This window comes from Trichechus manatus, unplaced genomic scaffold, assembly GCF_000243295.1.
Source record: "Trichechus manatus latirostris isolate Lorelei unplaced genomic scaffold, TriManLat1.0 scaffold00087, whole genome shotgun sequence".
Lineage (NCBI taxonomy): Eukaryota > Metazoa > Chordata > Mammalia > Sirenia > Trichechidae > Trichechus > Trichechus manatus.
In genome coordinates, this window is record NW_004444023.1 from 5,898,282 (window position 1) to 5,911,503 (window position 13,222).

Below are 13,222 nucleotides of genomic sequence, written 5' to 3' on the forward strand. Positions count from 1 at the left end.
GGGGACAGAGACCCGGAGAGAGAGGGGGACAGAGACCCAGAGAGAGAGGGGGACAGAGACCTGGAGAGAGGGGGACAGAGACCTGGAGAGAGGGGGACAGAGAGCCAGAGAGGGACAGGACAGCCAGAGAGAGGGGGACAGAGACCCAGAGAGAGGGGGACAGAGGACCCAGGGGGGGGGACAGAGTCCCAGAGAGGGACAGAACAGAGAGCCAGAGAGAGGGGGACAGAGACCCAGAGAGGGAGATGAACAGAGAGCCAGAGAGAGGGGGGCAGGGACCTGGAGAGAGAGGGGGACAGAGAGCCAGAGAGAGGGGACAGAGATCCAGAGAGGGGGGAGACAGAGACCTAGAGAGGGAGGGGGACAGAGACCCAGAGAGAGGCAGGGACAGAGACCTAGAGAGGGAGGGGGACAGAGAGCCAGAGAGAAAGCACAAAAGGCGGAAGAAGACACGCGCAGAGAGGCAAACAGGCATTGATGCAGACGCGATGGAATTGAAGGCGGCAGATGAAGCCAAGGTGAGAGATGGCCGGCTGCGGGGAGGGACCCAGTGGGAGACGGGACAGAAAAAGAAATGGAGACAAAGACCCAGCGAGAGACAGAAACGCGGAACACGCCAGTGAAAGAAATAAAAAGGACAAGGGGCTGAAGGAGGGGAGAATGAAGAGTGGGGAGAGTGACAGAGAGATACAGAGACCGAAACAGAGATCTAAAGAAAGACAGATACAGAGATTGGGACAGAGACACAGAGACAGAAAGAGAGCAAGAGAGATGGGCCTGTATGAAGACAGGTACATGGACGGGGGTAAGAATTTGGACAGGTGGGACTAGGGTGACCAAATGTCTCGATTCTCCCATGGCTGGGAATTCCCAAGATACAGCACTTTTGGTGCCAAAACCAGGAAAGTCTCAGGCTCCCCAGAAGACACACAATAATACAGGCCAGAGCTAGGCCAAGAGAGAAGGCCACTGAATGTTCTGGAGAGGGTCCCAGGCCCACCCAGTGGCTCCCCAGGGTATTAGTGCCCAATTACCCTCATCTCCTCTTGCTGATGTTTGAAATACCGCCTCCTAACCATCCCTCCAGCGCCCCCTACCTTGGAAACCATCTTATTTGCCTTTTTTAGTTTTCTACACCCCAAAAATGTTCCCAAATGTAAAGGTTAATGTTCTTTCTGAGTCTCTGATGTTATCCATGCAGCTACCAACGCTGGCCTCTGAAACGTGCCCCCTGAGGGGGAAATCTCTCTCTTCAGTCTCCTGAGGACGCATTAGCGGGACCCCTCCTGACCCTGGCTGTACTTTCAAATATCCTGGGGGAGCTTTTAAAATGAAATTGATGCCCAGGTCCCATCCCCAGACGCTGTGTTTTCAGTGGTCCAGGGTGAGGCCTGGCTTTGGGCATTTTAAAAGCTCCCCAGGGATTCCCAGGCACTGCTGGCTGAGCTCCATCCATATCCATGTGCCTGTGGTTGTGGAAATGCAACCCTGATGGCTCCCAGCGGACTGAGAAACCCAGAGCTGGGGCTGGAGAAAAGGCAAGTAGGGACTGCTTTGTCAGTATTTCTTCTTTTTGAAGTATCTGGTGCGGGCAGTTAATGTGCTCAGCTGTTCAACAAAAGGTTGGCAGTTGGAATTCACACAGAGGCATCTTGGAGGAAGTCCTGGCAATCTACTTCATAAAATCCAGCCACTGAAAACCCTGTGGAGCACAGCTCTACTCCGACACACATCGGGTTGCAATGAGTCAGAACTGACTCAACGGCAACTGATACTGGTACGTTGTTAGCTGCTGCCGAGCCTGCCCCTGACTTACAGGAACCCCATGTGTTACAGCATAGAACTGAACTCCATAAGGTTTTCTTGGCTATACTCATTATGGAAGATTGCCAGGCCTTTCTTCTGCGGCGCCCCTTGGTTGGTTTCCAATTACCAGCTTTTTGGTTGGTAGTCAAGTGCAAACCATTTGTGCCACCCAGGAACCTCGGCACTGGTATACTAAATATCACAAAATACTAAATATTAATATTTATTTATGAATTATTTTGAAATCTTTCTTTCAGTGTTTATTTCTGGAGGCTCAGCAGGAGTCAGACCCTGTCCTGCACGCCCTCACCCCACCCCCAGCCATGAAGGCCAGGGGAGGGGCAGTTGTGAGAGGGTGGAGGGCTCAGGTAGGAGACTCATTGTATTGGAGGGGGTTTGAGGAAGCCTTCCTGGGGGTGACATAAAATAGAGTTGGGAAACAGCATGCCGGGAAGGGGTCATAGCCTGTACAAAAGTGTGGCATTTTTTACCATCTCTGAGCTACACTTGGTTGTAACGGTAAACGCACTTGGCTGCTCACTGAAAGATTGAAGGTTCAGTCCACCCAGAGGTGCCTAGGAAGAAAGGCCTGGTGATCTGCTTCTGAAAAACAGCCATTGAAAACTCTGTGGAGCACAGTTCTACTCAACTGACTAGAGGACAACCGGTTTTTCTGAGTTATTTGTGGCTAAGGATATAGCACAGATGGAGACATGTGAGGTGGTGGGGAGAAAAAAGACTGGAAGGAGTCAGGCCACACAGAGTCTCCAACAGCCGGCTGAGGGGCTGGGCCTCTTCTCAGGGGAGCCCCCGGAAGGGCGAGGGCGTTGAGCAGGGAGGGGACAGGCTTAGCTCTGGGTGAACAAAGATCCTGCTGAGGACTGGTGGGGAGAGACAGGAGGCTGGGGCGAAGGTCCAGGAGAGGAAGCCCCAGGCAGGGAGGAGGGTGCTAGCAGTATGGACCCACCCTCCCCCACCCAGCAACGTTTCAGAATTTTGGTCTGGCTGGAATCAACGTTCTCTTCCAGACCACCGACTTTTCCTCAGAAAATAGTCCAACACCACCCCCGTGTGGTAATTCTGAGTTTTGCAAGCAAGGCCTCCGATTTAAAACAGAAGTTGCTATGGAGTCGACTCTGACTCACCGTGACCCCACGTGAGTCAGAAGAGAACTTTGCTCCATAGGGTTTTCAATGGCTGATTTTTCAGAAGTAGACTGCCAGGACATTCTTCCAAGGCACCTCTGGGTGGACTTGAACCTCCAATCTTTTGGTTAGCAGCCAAGTGCTTTAACCATTAGCACCACCCAGGAACTCCAAGGCCTCCTATAAGTATACTTTCTCCTCCAAATCAAGACGCTTTTGAGAATTAAAGGGGCCGCTCTTAACAATTATGCTGGAACAACTGGCATAAGCCCTGCCTTTCCCACAAACCCTGGAACATATGGTCTTTTCAGATCTTGACTTTAAATGACATTGCTTCGTGGCACCAAATGAGAAGGTGGGGGAAGTTCAACCAAAGGCTGGAGTGTCTTCTAGGGCATTCACACCTGCTGGAGATGGAGGCAGGGGGTAGGGAGGGGCCTGTAAGCAGTGAGGAGCTAACAGACTGCCCATCCAGAGGTCTGGACACTTCTCTAGGAAGGGGCATTGGCAGTGGGTGTTGAAGGCTGAGGAGAAGTTGGCTAAGAAGAGCAAAGAGGAAGATATGTTGAAACAATATGATAATGATGATGAAGATAAGTACAGGACCTTTTGCAGCTTAAAAGGTCATTCATGTCTTTGATCTCAGGCAGTCTTGGCTGTGGTCCTCCAGGGCCCATTGGACAAAGAGTCTCACCTTTGTCCGACCAAAAAGAAAATCAGGGCTCAGAGAGAAGTAACAAGTCTGACACACACTGCAATCTGTACTAGTGCCAGCTGGGGAATCTGCCCTGCTCTTTCTCATCTGGGTCCTTGCACCCAAAGTTACTTCTGTCTAGAATGCTCTTTCCTCTCTCTGATGTACCTAAAAGACTCCTACTCATTCTTCTAAACCCAGCTCAGATACCTGGGCCTCCAGACTCAGACCCAGGAGTCCAAGTCCCCAGCCCCCTCCTCCCCCAGACCAAGGAGTGCAGAGATCTGTCCCCTCCTCCCCCAGCCCCAGGAGTCTGGGCCCCCAGCCCCTTTTCCTCAGGCTTTCCTCCCTCAGACCTAGGGGTCCAGGCCCCCGGGCCCCTCCTCCCTCAGTCTCAGAAGTCCAGGCCCCAACCTCCTCCTCCCTCAGTCTCAGAAGTCCAGGCCCCAACCTCCTCCTCCCTCAGACCCAGGAGTCCAGGCCCCCAGCCCCTCCTCCCTCAGACCCAGAGGTCCAGGCCCCAGCCCCCTCCTCCCTCAGATGCAGGGGTCCAGGCTGGCAGTGGGTGGAGTGGGATGTGCTGATTCAGTCACATTTATTTGTCCTCAGAGGCCAGAGTCATGGTCTGGGCCACAGACACGAATGGGGGGTCCTGTGGTCTTCTCACTGCTGAGCCTGAGAGAGGAAGAGAGACAGAGACAGAAATACACAGAGACATGGGAAAGAGAGAGACTGAGACAATGTAGTGGGGACCAGAGAGACAGAGGTCCAGGCCCCACTCCTCCACCTCCACCCCCTCCCCACTCACCTTGTTGAAGAAGTAAATGGAGGCCAGGATGGTGAATACAGCCAAGGCCAGGGTTACATTCTGGGGGAGTGGGTCAGAGGTCAGAGACCCTGTCCGCTCCCCTCCCTCTGCCCTTCCCAGCCCTCCCTTCCCTCCCCACTCCGGACCCCTCCTCACTTCCTGGAAGTTCATGTTCATTGATCTTCAGCAGAATACCCCCTTGACCTCTCTCTTGCTTTCCTGGGCCTCTAAGCTGGAGAGGGGGCCGTCCAGGAGACCAGAATGGTGGCCATGGCGACGAGGCCCTTGTGTGATGAGAGGGAAGGACATTCTGGGTAGAGAAGACACCTCAGGCAGGGGCTTGTGGGGGGGACGCAGGGAGAATTTGGGCACAATCTGTCAAGCACAGTGGCTGAATTTGGGATTGGGACATAGGAGATTGGTGAGTCCGGACCTCGAACACCACACTGAGGTGTCTGGTTTTTCCCAGGCGGGTACTGGGGAGCCATGGGAAGGAAGGTTGTGAGCAGGGGAGGGACAATATGAAATATATTTTTGAAGAAGCAGGTGGTACAAGTGGTTTCAGATCAGATGTTAACCTAAAGGTTGGCAGTTCGAACCTGCCCAGAGGCTCCGCGGAAGAAAAGGCCTGATGATCTGCTTCTGTAAAGATTACAGCCAAGAAAACTCTATGGAGCAGTTCTGTCACACACGGGGTCACCATAAGTCAAGTGCCGACTTGACAGCCGCTAACAACATATCTATATACTAAATATATGCGTAGTGGATCATACAGAAAAGTAAAAAGATTACAAAATATATTTTTGAATCTCTGCCTGGAATAGGGTGGAGGTCTTGAGAACAGAGAAGTAGAAATGAGCTGGAGATTCAAGAGGAAGCAGGAGAGGATCAGAAGTCTGATTTTGAGCCAGGAGGAAGGAGCTGGTGAGCCCGGGCCTTGGGCCTCGATAACTCAGGGAGGTCAGGACAGTCACTAGACGGGGAGTCAGGGGGCAAAGGGGCTGACTGAGCTCCGTTGGCAATGTAATGAGCCCGCTGCTCAGGTGGATATTGATGGATCAGATTAGACGCTCAGCTTTGGAACTCAGGAAGCCAGCTTAGGAGGCATTTTTACATATTTAACAAACATTACTATATAGCCAAGCTTCCAAGAGAAGCTCCTAGTGACTTGCCTCCTGGTATTCATGCTCCATGTAATCCCCTCTACATCAAATAGATCCGACCTGCAAAAACAATAGACTATGGCAGAAATGGCAGATTGTGACTTCTGAGGCCAGGTCATAAAAGACATTGCTATCTGTGTGGCTAATTGATTTCATGAACAACTGCCTCTTTCACCATGAGACCAGAAGAACTGGATGGTGCCCAACTACCATTACTGAACGTTTTGGTCAAAGAGGCTATAGAAGAATTCTGATCAAAAAGGGGGAAAATGCAGAACAGAATTTCAAATTTTCATGGACTCTAGACTTCCTGGATCCATGAAGATTGGATGAATCTCTGAAACTATTGCTCTGAGAAAATCCTTAAAACTTAAACAAAAAATATCCCCTTAAGTCTTCTTAAAACCAAACAACAATTTAGCTTCACTGGTAAAGAATGTCTGCCTTGAGTATTGTGCTCTTTTGACAACTATCTATATGGGATCAAACTGACAACAGTAAGTCAAAAGATTAGATAGGAAGCTTAGGTGGCAGTAAGTTTATGTTAATGCAGGAACAACTCAGAAAAGGAGGGTGAGTGTGATTGTACAACTTGAAGAATGTAATCAATATCACTGAACTGTACATGTAGAAATTGTCAAACTGGTGTATGTTTTGCTGTGTATACTTTCAACAACAATAAAAAAATACAAAAAAGACATTGCTATCTCTTGGATTACTTGCTCTGAGGGAATCAGCTGCCATGTTGTAAGGCTGCTCAAGCAGCAGTATAAAGAGGTTCATGTGGTGAGGAACTGAAGCCTCCAACCAACAGCCATGTGAGTGAGTTTTCAGGCCTAGTTAAGCTTTCAGATGTCTACGGCTCCATCTGATAGCTTGACTACAACTTCATGAGAGACCCTAAGCCAGAATCACTCAGCTAAACCACTCCCACATTCCTGATCCACAGAAACTAAGAGATAATAAACGTTTACTGTTTTAAGACACTAAGTTTTGAGGTAATTTGTTACACATCAATAAATAACTAACATGACTACTTAGTAGTTACTCTTTGAAAGATCCTGTTTTAAGTGCTGACTGTATTTGAACTCGTTTAATCCTCAAAGAAGCCCTAGTGGAGCAACAGTTAAGCGCTTGGCTGCTAACCAAAAGAGTGGCAGTTTGAATCTACCCAGTGGCTCCACAGGAGAAAGACCTGGTGATCTATCTGCTTCCATAAAGATTACAGCCAAGAAAACTCTATGGGACAGTTCTACTCTGTCACATGTGATCTCTAGGCCTACTCAAAGACACCCAACAACATCAGTAATCCTCAAAGCAACCCTCTGAGGTACAGACTATGTTCATTCCCATTTTGTGAATGAGGAAAGCAAGGCACAGAGAGGTGCAGTAACCTGCCCAAAGTCACACAGCTTGTAAGCGGTGAAGCTGGGATTTGAACACAGCCTGTCTAACTTCAGGGTCTAGGTGTTCAACCACTGGGCCACACTGGCTTTGGCCAGCTATGGATGGTACTGGAAGAAGCTGAAATCTCCAAGAAGCCCATGAGGGCCTTAAAGAGCCCCAATGTTTAAGGGGCAAGAAAAGGAAGAACAGACTAAAGGAGGTGGGACGATAGAGACAGAACGTGCGGCATGGTGTGGGGTCTCTCTCCCTGCATCTGTTTCTGTGTTCTCCGAACACTTGCAAAGGTGTGGGGCAGCTGGATCCTGTGGCTCCTGGGTGAGGCATGTTGGGACGTGCTCCTATGGGGCCGTTGAGGAAGAGGCTAATGAGCAGGTGAGGCTGGGGCACCGCCAGTGAAGCTGAGCTCAGCGTCTGGGCTGTGTGGAGATGGCTGGGCCACGGCTTCGGGGCTACCTCGCTGGACCTCTCCTGCTGCTGCTGTGGCTGTTGGCCCAGGCCCTGGCAGAAGGACCCCTGGTGTTCGTGGCTCTGGTGAGGTGTCCCCTGCCCCAATCTGACCACACACTCCCCCAGTCCAGCCCTGACCTGGTCCCACCCCCAGGTGTTCCGCCATGGTGACCGGGCTCCGTTGGCATCCTACCCGACGGACCCGCACAAGGAGGCGGCCCCCACCCTGTGGCCGCGCGGTCTGGGCCAGCTGACCAGGGTAAGAAGCTGGAGGGTGGGGGCAAGGGGTGGGTGGGGGTGGAGAGGGATCTGCTGAGGCCTGCTCTGCCCCCAGGAGGGGGTCCGCCAGCAGCTGGAGCTGGGCCGCTTCTTGAGGAGCCGCTACAAGACTTTTCTGAGCCCTGAGTACTGGAGGGAGGAGGTACTGCCACAATGACCTTGACCCAGTCTCTGACCTCTCACCTCTGACTTGCACTGACTCCGGCACTCCTTCTGGGCATCTACCTCTGGCCCCCTTCACCCACCTAACCTGCACCTGACCTCTGAGCCCCCAATGAACCCATACTGACCTCCGACCTCCAACCTTTATCAACTTTGACCCTCCTGAACTCCATCTGTTTTTTTGACTCTTGATTGAATGTATACTTCTGACCTCTCATCCTCCCGTGATGCTTGTATCTCTGACACGCTCTCTTCCAACCTGCTCTCTTTATCTTGATCTCTGACCTCCAACCTTCTACTCTGACTTTATTGCCTGGACTCCACCTCTGCCTTCTCACTCCCACCAACCAGATCTTCTGATCTCTGACCCCAAACTTGATTCTGTCTTTTGACCCTTAATTCAACTTGCCCTCTTGACCTCCAACCTTTGATCTCTATCCTTCATCATTCTGACCTTCTTTTCTTTTCTCCTCCTCTATCTTCTGACATCCCCCCCAATTAGGATCAGTCCTCCCAATCTCTGACCTCTGACTCGATAGACAAGCACTAAACTCTGACCTCATGTCCTCCAACTTGCCCTCCTCATCTTGACCTTAACTTCCAGCCTCCACCAATTCTGATCTTTCTTCTGACACTCATTAACTCAAAGAGCCCTTTGACCTCTGACACCCTTTACCCAACATGACCACCCAACTTCTGATCTCCAACTCGGCTGCTTCTAACATTGACCTCTGCCCCTTGACCCCAGCTTCACACATTGAAGGTCAGACACTAGAACCTGCGCTGAGATTTGACTCCAAATACCTGACCTTCAGCCACTCTTCATGACCTTTAACCTACTCCCAAGCTGAAATCTTAAGCTTTTGGTTTGCCAACACACCTGACCTCTGACCCCGATCAAGGCCCCCATCGTGGTGCCCCCTCCCCCTTCCAGGTGTACATTCGCAGCACGGACTTTGACCGGACGCTGGAGAGCGCTCAGGCCAACCTGGCCGGGCTCTTTCCCGAGGCTGCCCCGGGGACCCCCGAGTCCAGCTGGCGGCCAATCCCTGTACACACAGTGCCTGTCACCGAGGACAAGGTGAGGAGCTGGAAGGGGGTGGGGGAGAGAGGGATGGAGAGAGGGAGAAATAGAGACGAGGAGAGAGAAGGACAGAGAGACACACAGCTGCAAAGACCGAGGCTTGGAGAAGGGGCTCTGGGACTGCCCTCCGCTCCCGGCAGCCCTGGCTCCTTAGACCTGCTGTGGTATCTCGGACACGTGGCTGTCCTCTCTGAGCCTCAGTTTCCCCCACCCACCTCCAGCTGCTGAGGTTCCCCATGCGCAGCTGTCCCCGCTACCAAGAGCTGCTTCGAGAGACCAAGGAGGCGGCTGAGTACCAGGCAGCCCTGGAGGGCTGGACGGTGGGCGGGGCCGGGGGTCGGTGGGGCAGGAGGAGGGAGACGGTGAGAGGGGCATGGCAGGGAGGACGCGGCACGAAGATCACCCAGTTCTGTGGGTCCAGGACTTCCTGACGCGCCTGGGCAACTCCACGGGGCTGTCGCTGGTCGGCGAACCGCTCCGCAGAGCATGGAAGGTTCTGGACACGCTGTTCTGCCAGGTGAGCCCCCATCTCTGCCCAGCCAAGTGGTGAAGGGCACGTGGGTTCAAGTTCCAGTTTTGCCCCTAACTAGCTGTGCTTGCTCAGACGAGTTACTTAACCCCCGTGTCTCAATTTCCCCATCTGCACAATGGAGATGGTGATGCCCGTATCAACACCTCCTGGGGTGGCTGTGAAGATTAAACGGATTAGTCCACATCATGGGTTTAGAACAGCGCCTAGTTCATAGTAAGCGCCTCACGAGGGTTTGGGGCCGCACTTTTGCAATTCGGTGTCTGCTGTTCCTTAATCCGAAAAGCTCCAGGAACCAAAACACAGGTAGCAGAAAACCAAAACCCAAACCTGTTGTCATTGAGTCCATTCAGACTCCTAGCGACCCTATAGCAGAAGCCGACCTGAAATGACATGATATTCCTAATTTCATGGTGGAAATTTGAATGTGTATTATATGGAGGCGCCTCCAGACTCCACTGGGTGTGTTAGTGGCATACGTTATCTGCACCCTAGGACCTTTCTACAGTCCAAAACGCTGTGAATGCCGAAACACATCTGGCCCAAAGGGTTTCAGATAAGGGCTGGTCAACTGTATTATAATTATGTTAATTATATATAATCACACATATTAATTATATAATTATTAATTACTATTGTTGCTGTCGTTAGCTGCTGACAAGTTGATTCCCACTCCTGGCGACCAATGTGTGTCAAACTAGAGCTGTGCTCCATAGGGTTTTCAACAGCTGATTTTTCGGAAGCAGATAACCAGGCCGTTTTTCTGAGGCGCCTCTGAGTTGGTTCAAAGCACCAACCTTTCGGCTAGTAGTTGAGCGCTTAACCGTTTGGGCCACCCAGGGACTCCATATTAATTACTAATCGTATATAATATATAATTTATAGTATTTTAGATTATATTATACCAATAATTATATTTTAGACAATGTATATAAATAAAATCATCCTATTTTATATAAAATTTATACATTTTAATATGAAACTAGGAGTCCCTGGGTGGCATAAATGGTTAAGCGCTCAACTACTAGCCAAAGGTTGACGGTTTGAGCCCAGTCAGAGGCACCTTGGAAGACAGGTCTGGGGATTAGCTTCCGAAAGATCACAGCCTTGAAAACCTTATGGCACAGTTCTACTCTGCACACATGCGGTCGTCATTGTTGGAATCAACTAGTCAGCGACTAAGAACAACATCCAACTATACAATATATATTTTAACAATAAAAATTGTTATATTATTATTATTATTACTACCTATAACCATTGCCCACCCCATAATTCCTCTGACCAGACCCAGGCTCAGAAGGGCTCAGAGGAGGGGTGGGGAAACATATTCGAGCACGAGGGCAGCGAACCATAGCTAATGGGGGCCACACAGGCACTGGGAGGGCCTGAGGGGGCAGTAAAGAGCCTGGAATGTCCTCGTCTCTTTGTCCTGTCTCTCTGTCTCTCCGCAGCGAGCCCATGGTCTTCCACTCCCATCCTGGGCCTCCCCGGATGTCCTGCAAACTCTCACTCAGATCTCAGCTTTGGATATCGGGGCCCATGTGGGCCCACCCCGGGCAGCAGAGAAGGCCCAGCTGACAGGGGGTGAGGTGTGGGGCTGGGAGGTCGGGAGGCCTAGGTGCCTTCCTCTGGGGTTTTCAGCGCTCTGTTCCCACCCCCTCAGGGATCCTGCTGGATGCTATCCTCGCCAACTTCTCTCGGGTTCAGCACCTGGGGCTGCCCCTCAAGATGGTTATATATTCAGCTGTGAGTCCTACGGATGGGATGAAAGGGATGGCAGCTTGGGTAATGAAGAGTTGGTGGTCCCAATGAGACCTCAGTCCATTGCCTTGGGTAACTCATATCTTTAAACCCTACTCTCAGACCATATCACTAAGAGTCTTGGAAGAGGGAGGTGATGGTGTCATGGAGAAAAAAAAAAGCCTCATCTGAAAGGTCAGGCTGTTTAATCGAACTGTCCAATCCTATTTTGCATTCCTTTGCCCAATCTTTATTAAAATATCACACATAACTGGTAGGACTCCCTCCAGGTTGAGGAGGGAGAGGAAGAACAAGTTTCAGGGGGTGGGGACATCAGGAGAGCAGGGGTCTCAGCCCTTGGATATCGGCCTGCAGCACGACAGCACCCTGCTGGCCCTCCAGGGAGCCCTGGGCCTCTATGACGGCCACACCCCACCGTACGCTGCCTGCCTTGGCTTCGAGTTCCAGAGGCACCTTAGGGACCCAGACGAAGACGGAGGGTGAGGAGGATGGTCTGGACCCCAGGACAATGGGTTGGGTGGAATTCTCAAGAGGAGGGATGGTGTGTGCCAGGCAGAGGACATGGCCCAGGCCGCGGCCTGGAGGAAAATTTGCATTTTAGGAGATTGACAGGTGGGAGCCCGTTTCTCCATTTCCCTCATACTCTGCCTCTGTTTCTCCAGACTTAGTCAGGGGGGTGGGGGAGGTGGGGATGCCACCATCTTCTCTCTTCCCCCAGGAATGTCACCATCTCCCTTTTCTACCGCAACGACTCCTCTCGTCCGCCCCTGACCCTCAGCCTCCCTGGGTGCACGGACCCTTGCCCATTAGGCCGCTTCCACCAGCTGACAGCCCCAGCACGGCCCCCGGCCCATGGGATCCCCTGCTACAGCCTCCATGAGCTTGCCACCCCTGCAGGTGATGGTCTTCAGTGATGGGGTTGAGGGTAGGGGACCCCAAGTCCTGGAACTCACAACCCCGTGTCTTAGTTATCTAGAGCTGCAATAACAGACATACCACAGCTGGCTGGCTTTAACAAAGTTATTTTATCACAGTTTAGGAGGCTAGAAGTTTGAATTCAGGCCTCTGTCTCTAGGGGAAGGCGCTCTCTGCCGGCTTGTCTCTTTTCGGCTTGCGTTCCTTGGCTCCTTGGTGAACTTCATGGAGTGTGGCATCTATCTTCCTCCATCTCTGCTTGCTTAAATCAGCTCCTTTTATATCTCAAAAGAGATTGACTCAAGACATACCCTATACTAATACAGGTAGTCCCCAATTTACAATGGGGTTACCTTCCAACACTCCGTCTTAAGTTGGTTCTGATGAAACTCCAATACCTTTTAGTTTTCATTATTACTGGCTTTTCTTATCAGTTTCTTTATAAATCTGATCTTTATCTTTGGGGTTGGAAATATTACATATAAACTTACAGCTTCAACATAGGTGCTTCCTGCTTCTCAAATTATACACAGGTTATGTAAGCTGCCCCCCACCTAAGAAAAAGAGACATTAAGTGCAGCTCATAGTAACTAGAATACATCATAAATTGGGATACTACCTGTACTACCCCACTAAAATAACAAAGAAAACCCATTCCCAGGTAGGATTACAACCACAGGTATAGGGGTTAGGATTTACAACACAGATTTTGGGGGGACGCAATTCAATCCATAATCCCCTATTCTCCCTGCAGCCACCGCGATGCCCCTGATGGCTGGAGCTGTGGCCGTGCTAGCGGCCGTCAGCATGGGGCTGGGCCTGCTGGCCTGGAGACCAGGCTGCCTGAGGGCCTGGGGGGGCCCTGTGTGAGCCGAACCCTGGGTAATCCCAACCTCACCCCCTTACAGCTGACACCCGATCCCAACATGACTGCTCACTGCTCCTTGGGCTCCTGTGATTTACTGTGTGCAACTGTGTGTGGGGAACGGGAGAGCCAGGCCTGCAGCCGGGAGGGCACC

General features: G+C 51.4%; 1 protein-coding gene across 1 annotated transcript; it reads left to right on the forward strand.

Annotated features, from left to right (window-relative positions):
* The first annotated feature begins 7,449 nt into the window (after positions 1–7,449).
* Positions 7,450–13,222, forward strand: ACP4 (acid phosphatase 4). The gene is made up of 11 exons (XM_004381714.2): positions 7,450–7,554; positions 7,625–7,729; positions 7,805–7,891; positions 8,846–8,992; positions 9,217–9,315; positions 9,417–9,512; positions 10,979–11,111; positions 11,191–11,273; positions 11,643–11,767; positions 12,007–12,185; positions 12,958–13,222. The coding sequence occupies exons 1-11, from the start codon at positions 7,450–7,452 to the stop codon at positions 13,071–13,073; spliced, it is 1,275 nt and encodes a 424-aa protein (XP_004381771.1). The 3' UTR covers positions 13,074–13,222.

Excerpts from the sequence above, each read along its gene's own strand:
- ACP4 (XM_004381714.2), top strand. The coding sequence starts at position 7,450 with ATGGCTGGGCCACGGCTTCGGGGCTACCTCGCTGGACCTCTCCTGCTG. Across the intron at positions 9,316-9,416 it reads CAGCCCTGGAGGGCTGGACG|GACTTCCTGACGCGCCTGGG; the intron begins GTGGGCGGGGCC and ends CTGTGGGTCCAG. Across the intron at positions 11,768-12,006 it reads GACCCAGACGAAGACGGAGG|GAATGTCACCATCTCCCTTT; the intron begins GTGAGGAGGATG and ends CTCTTCCCCCAG.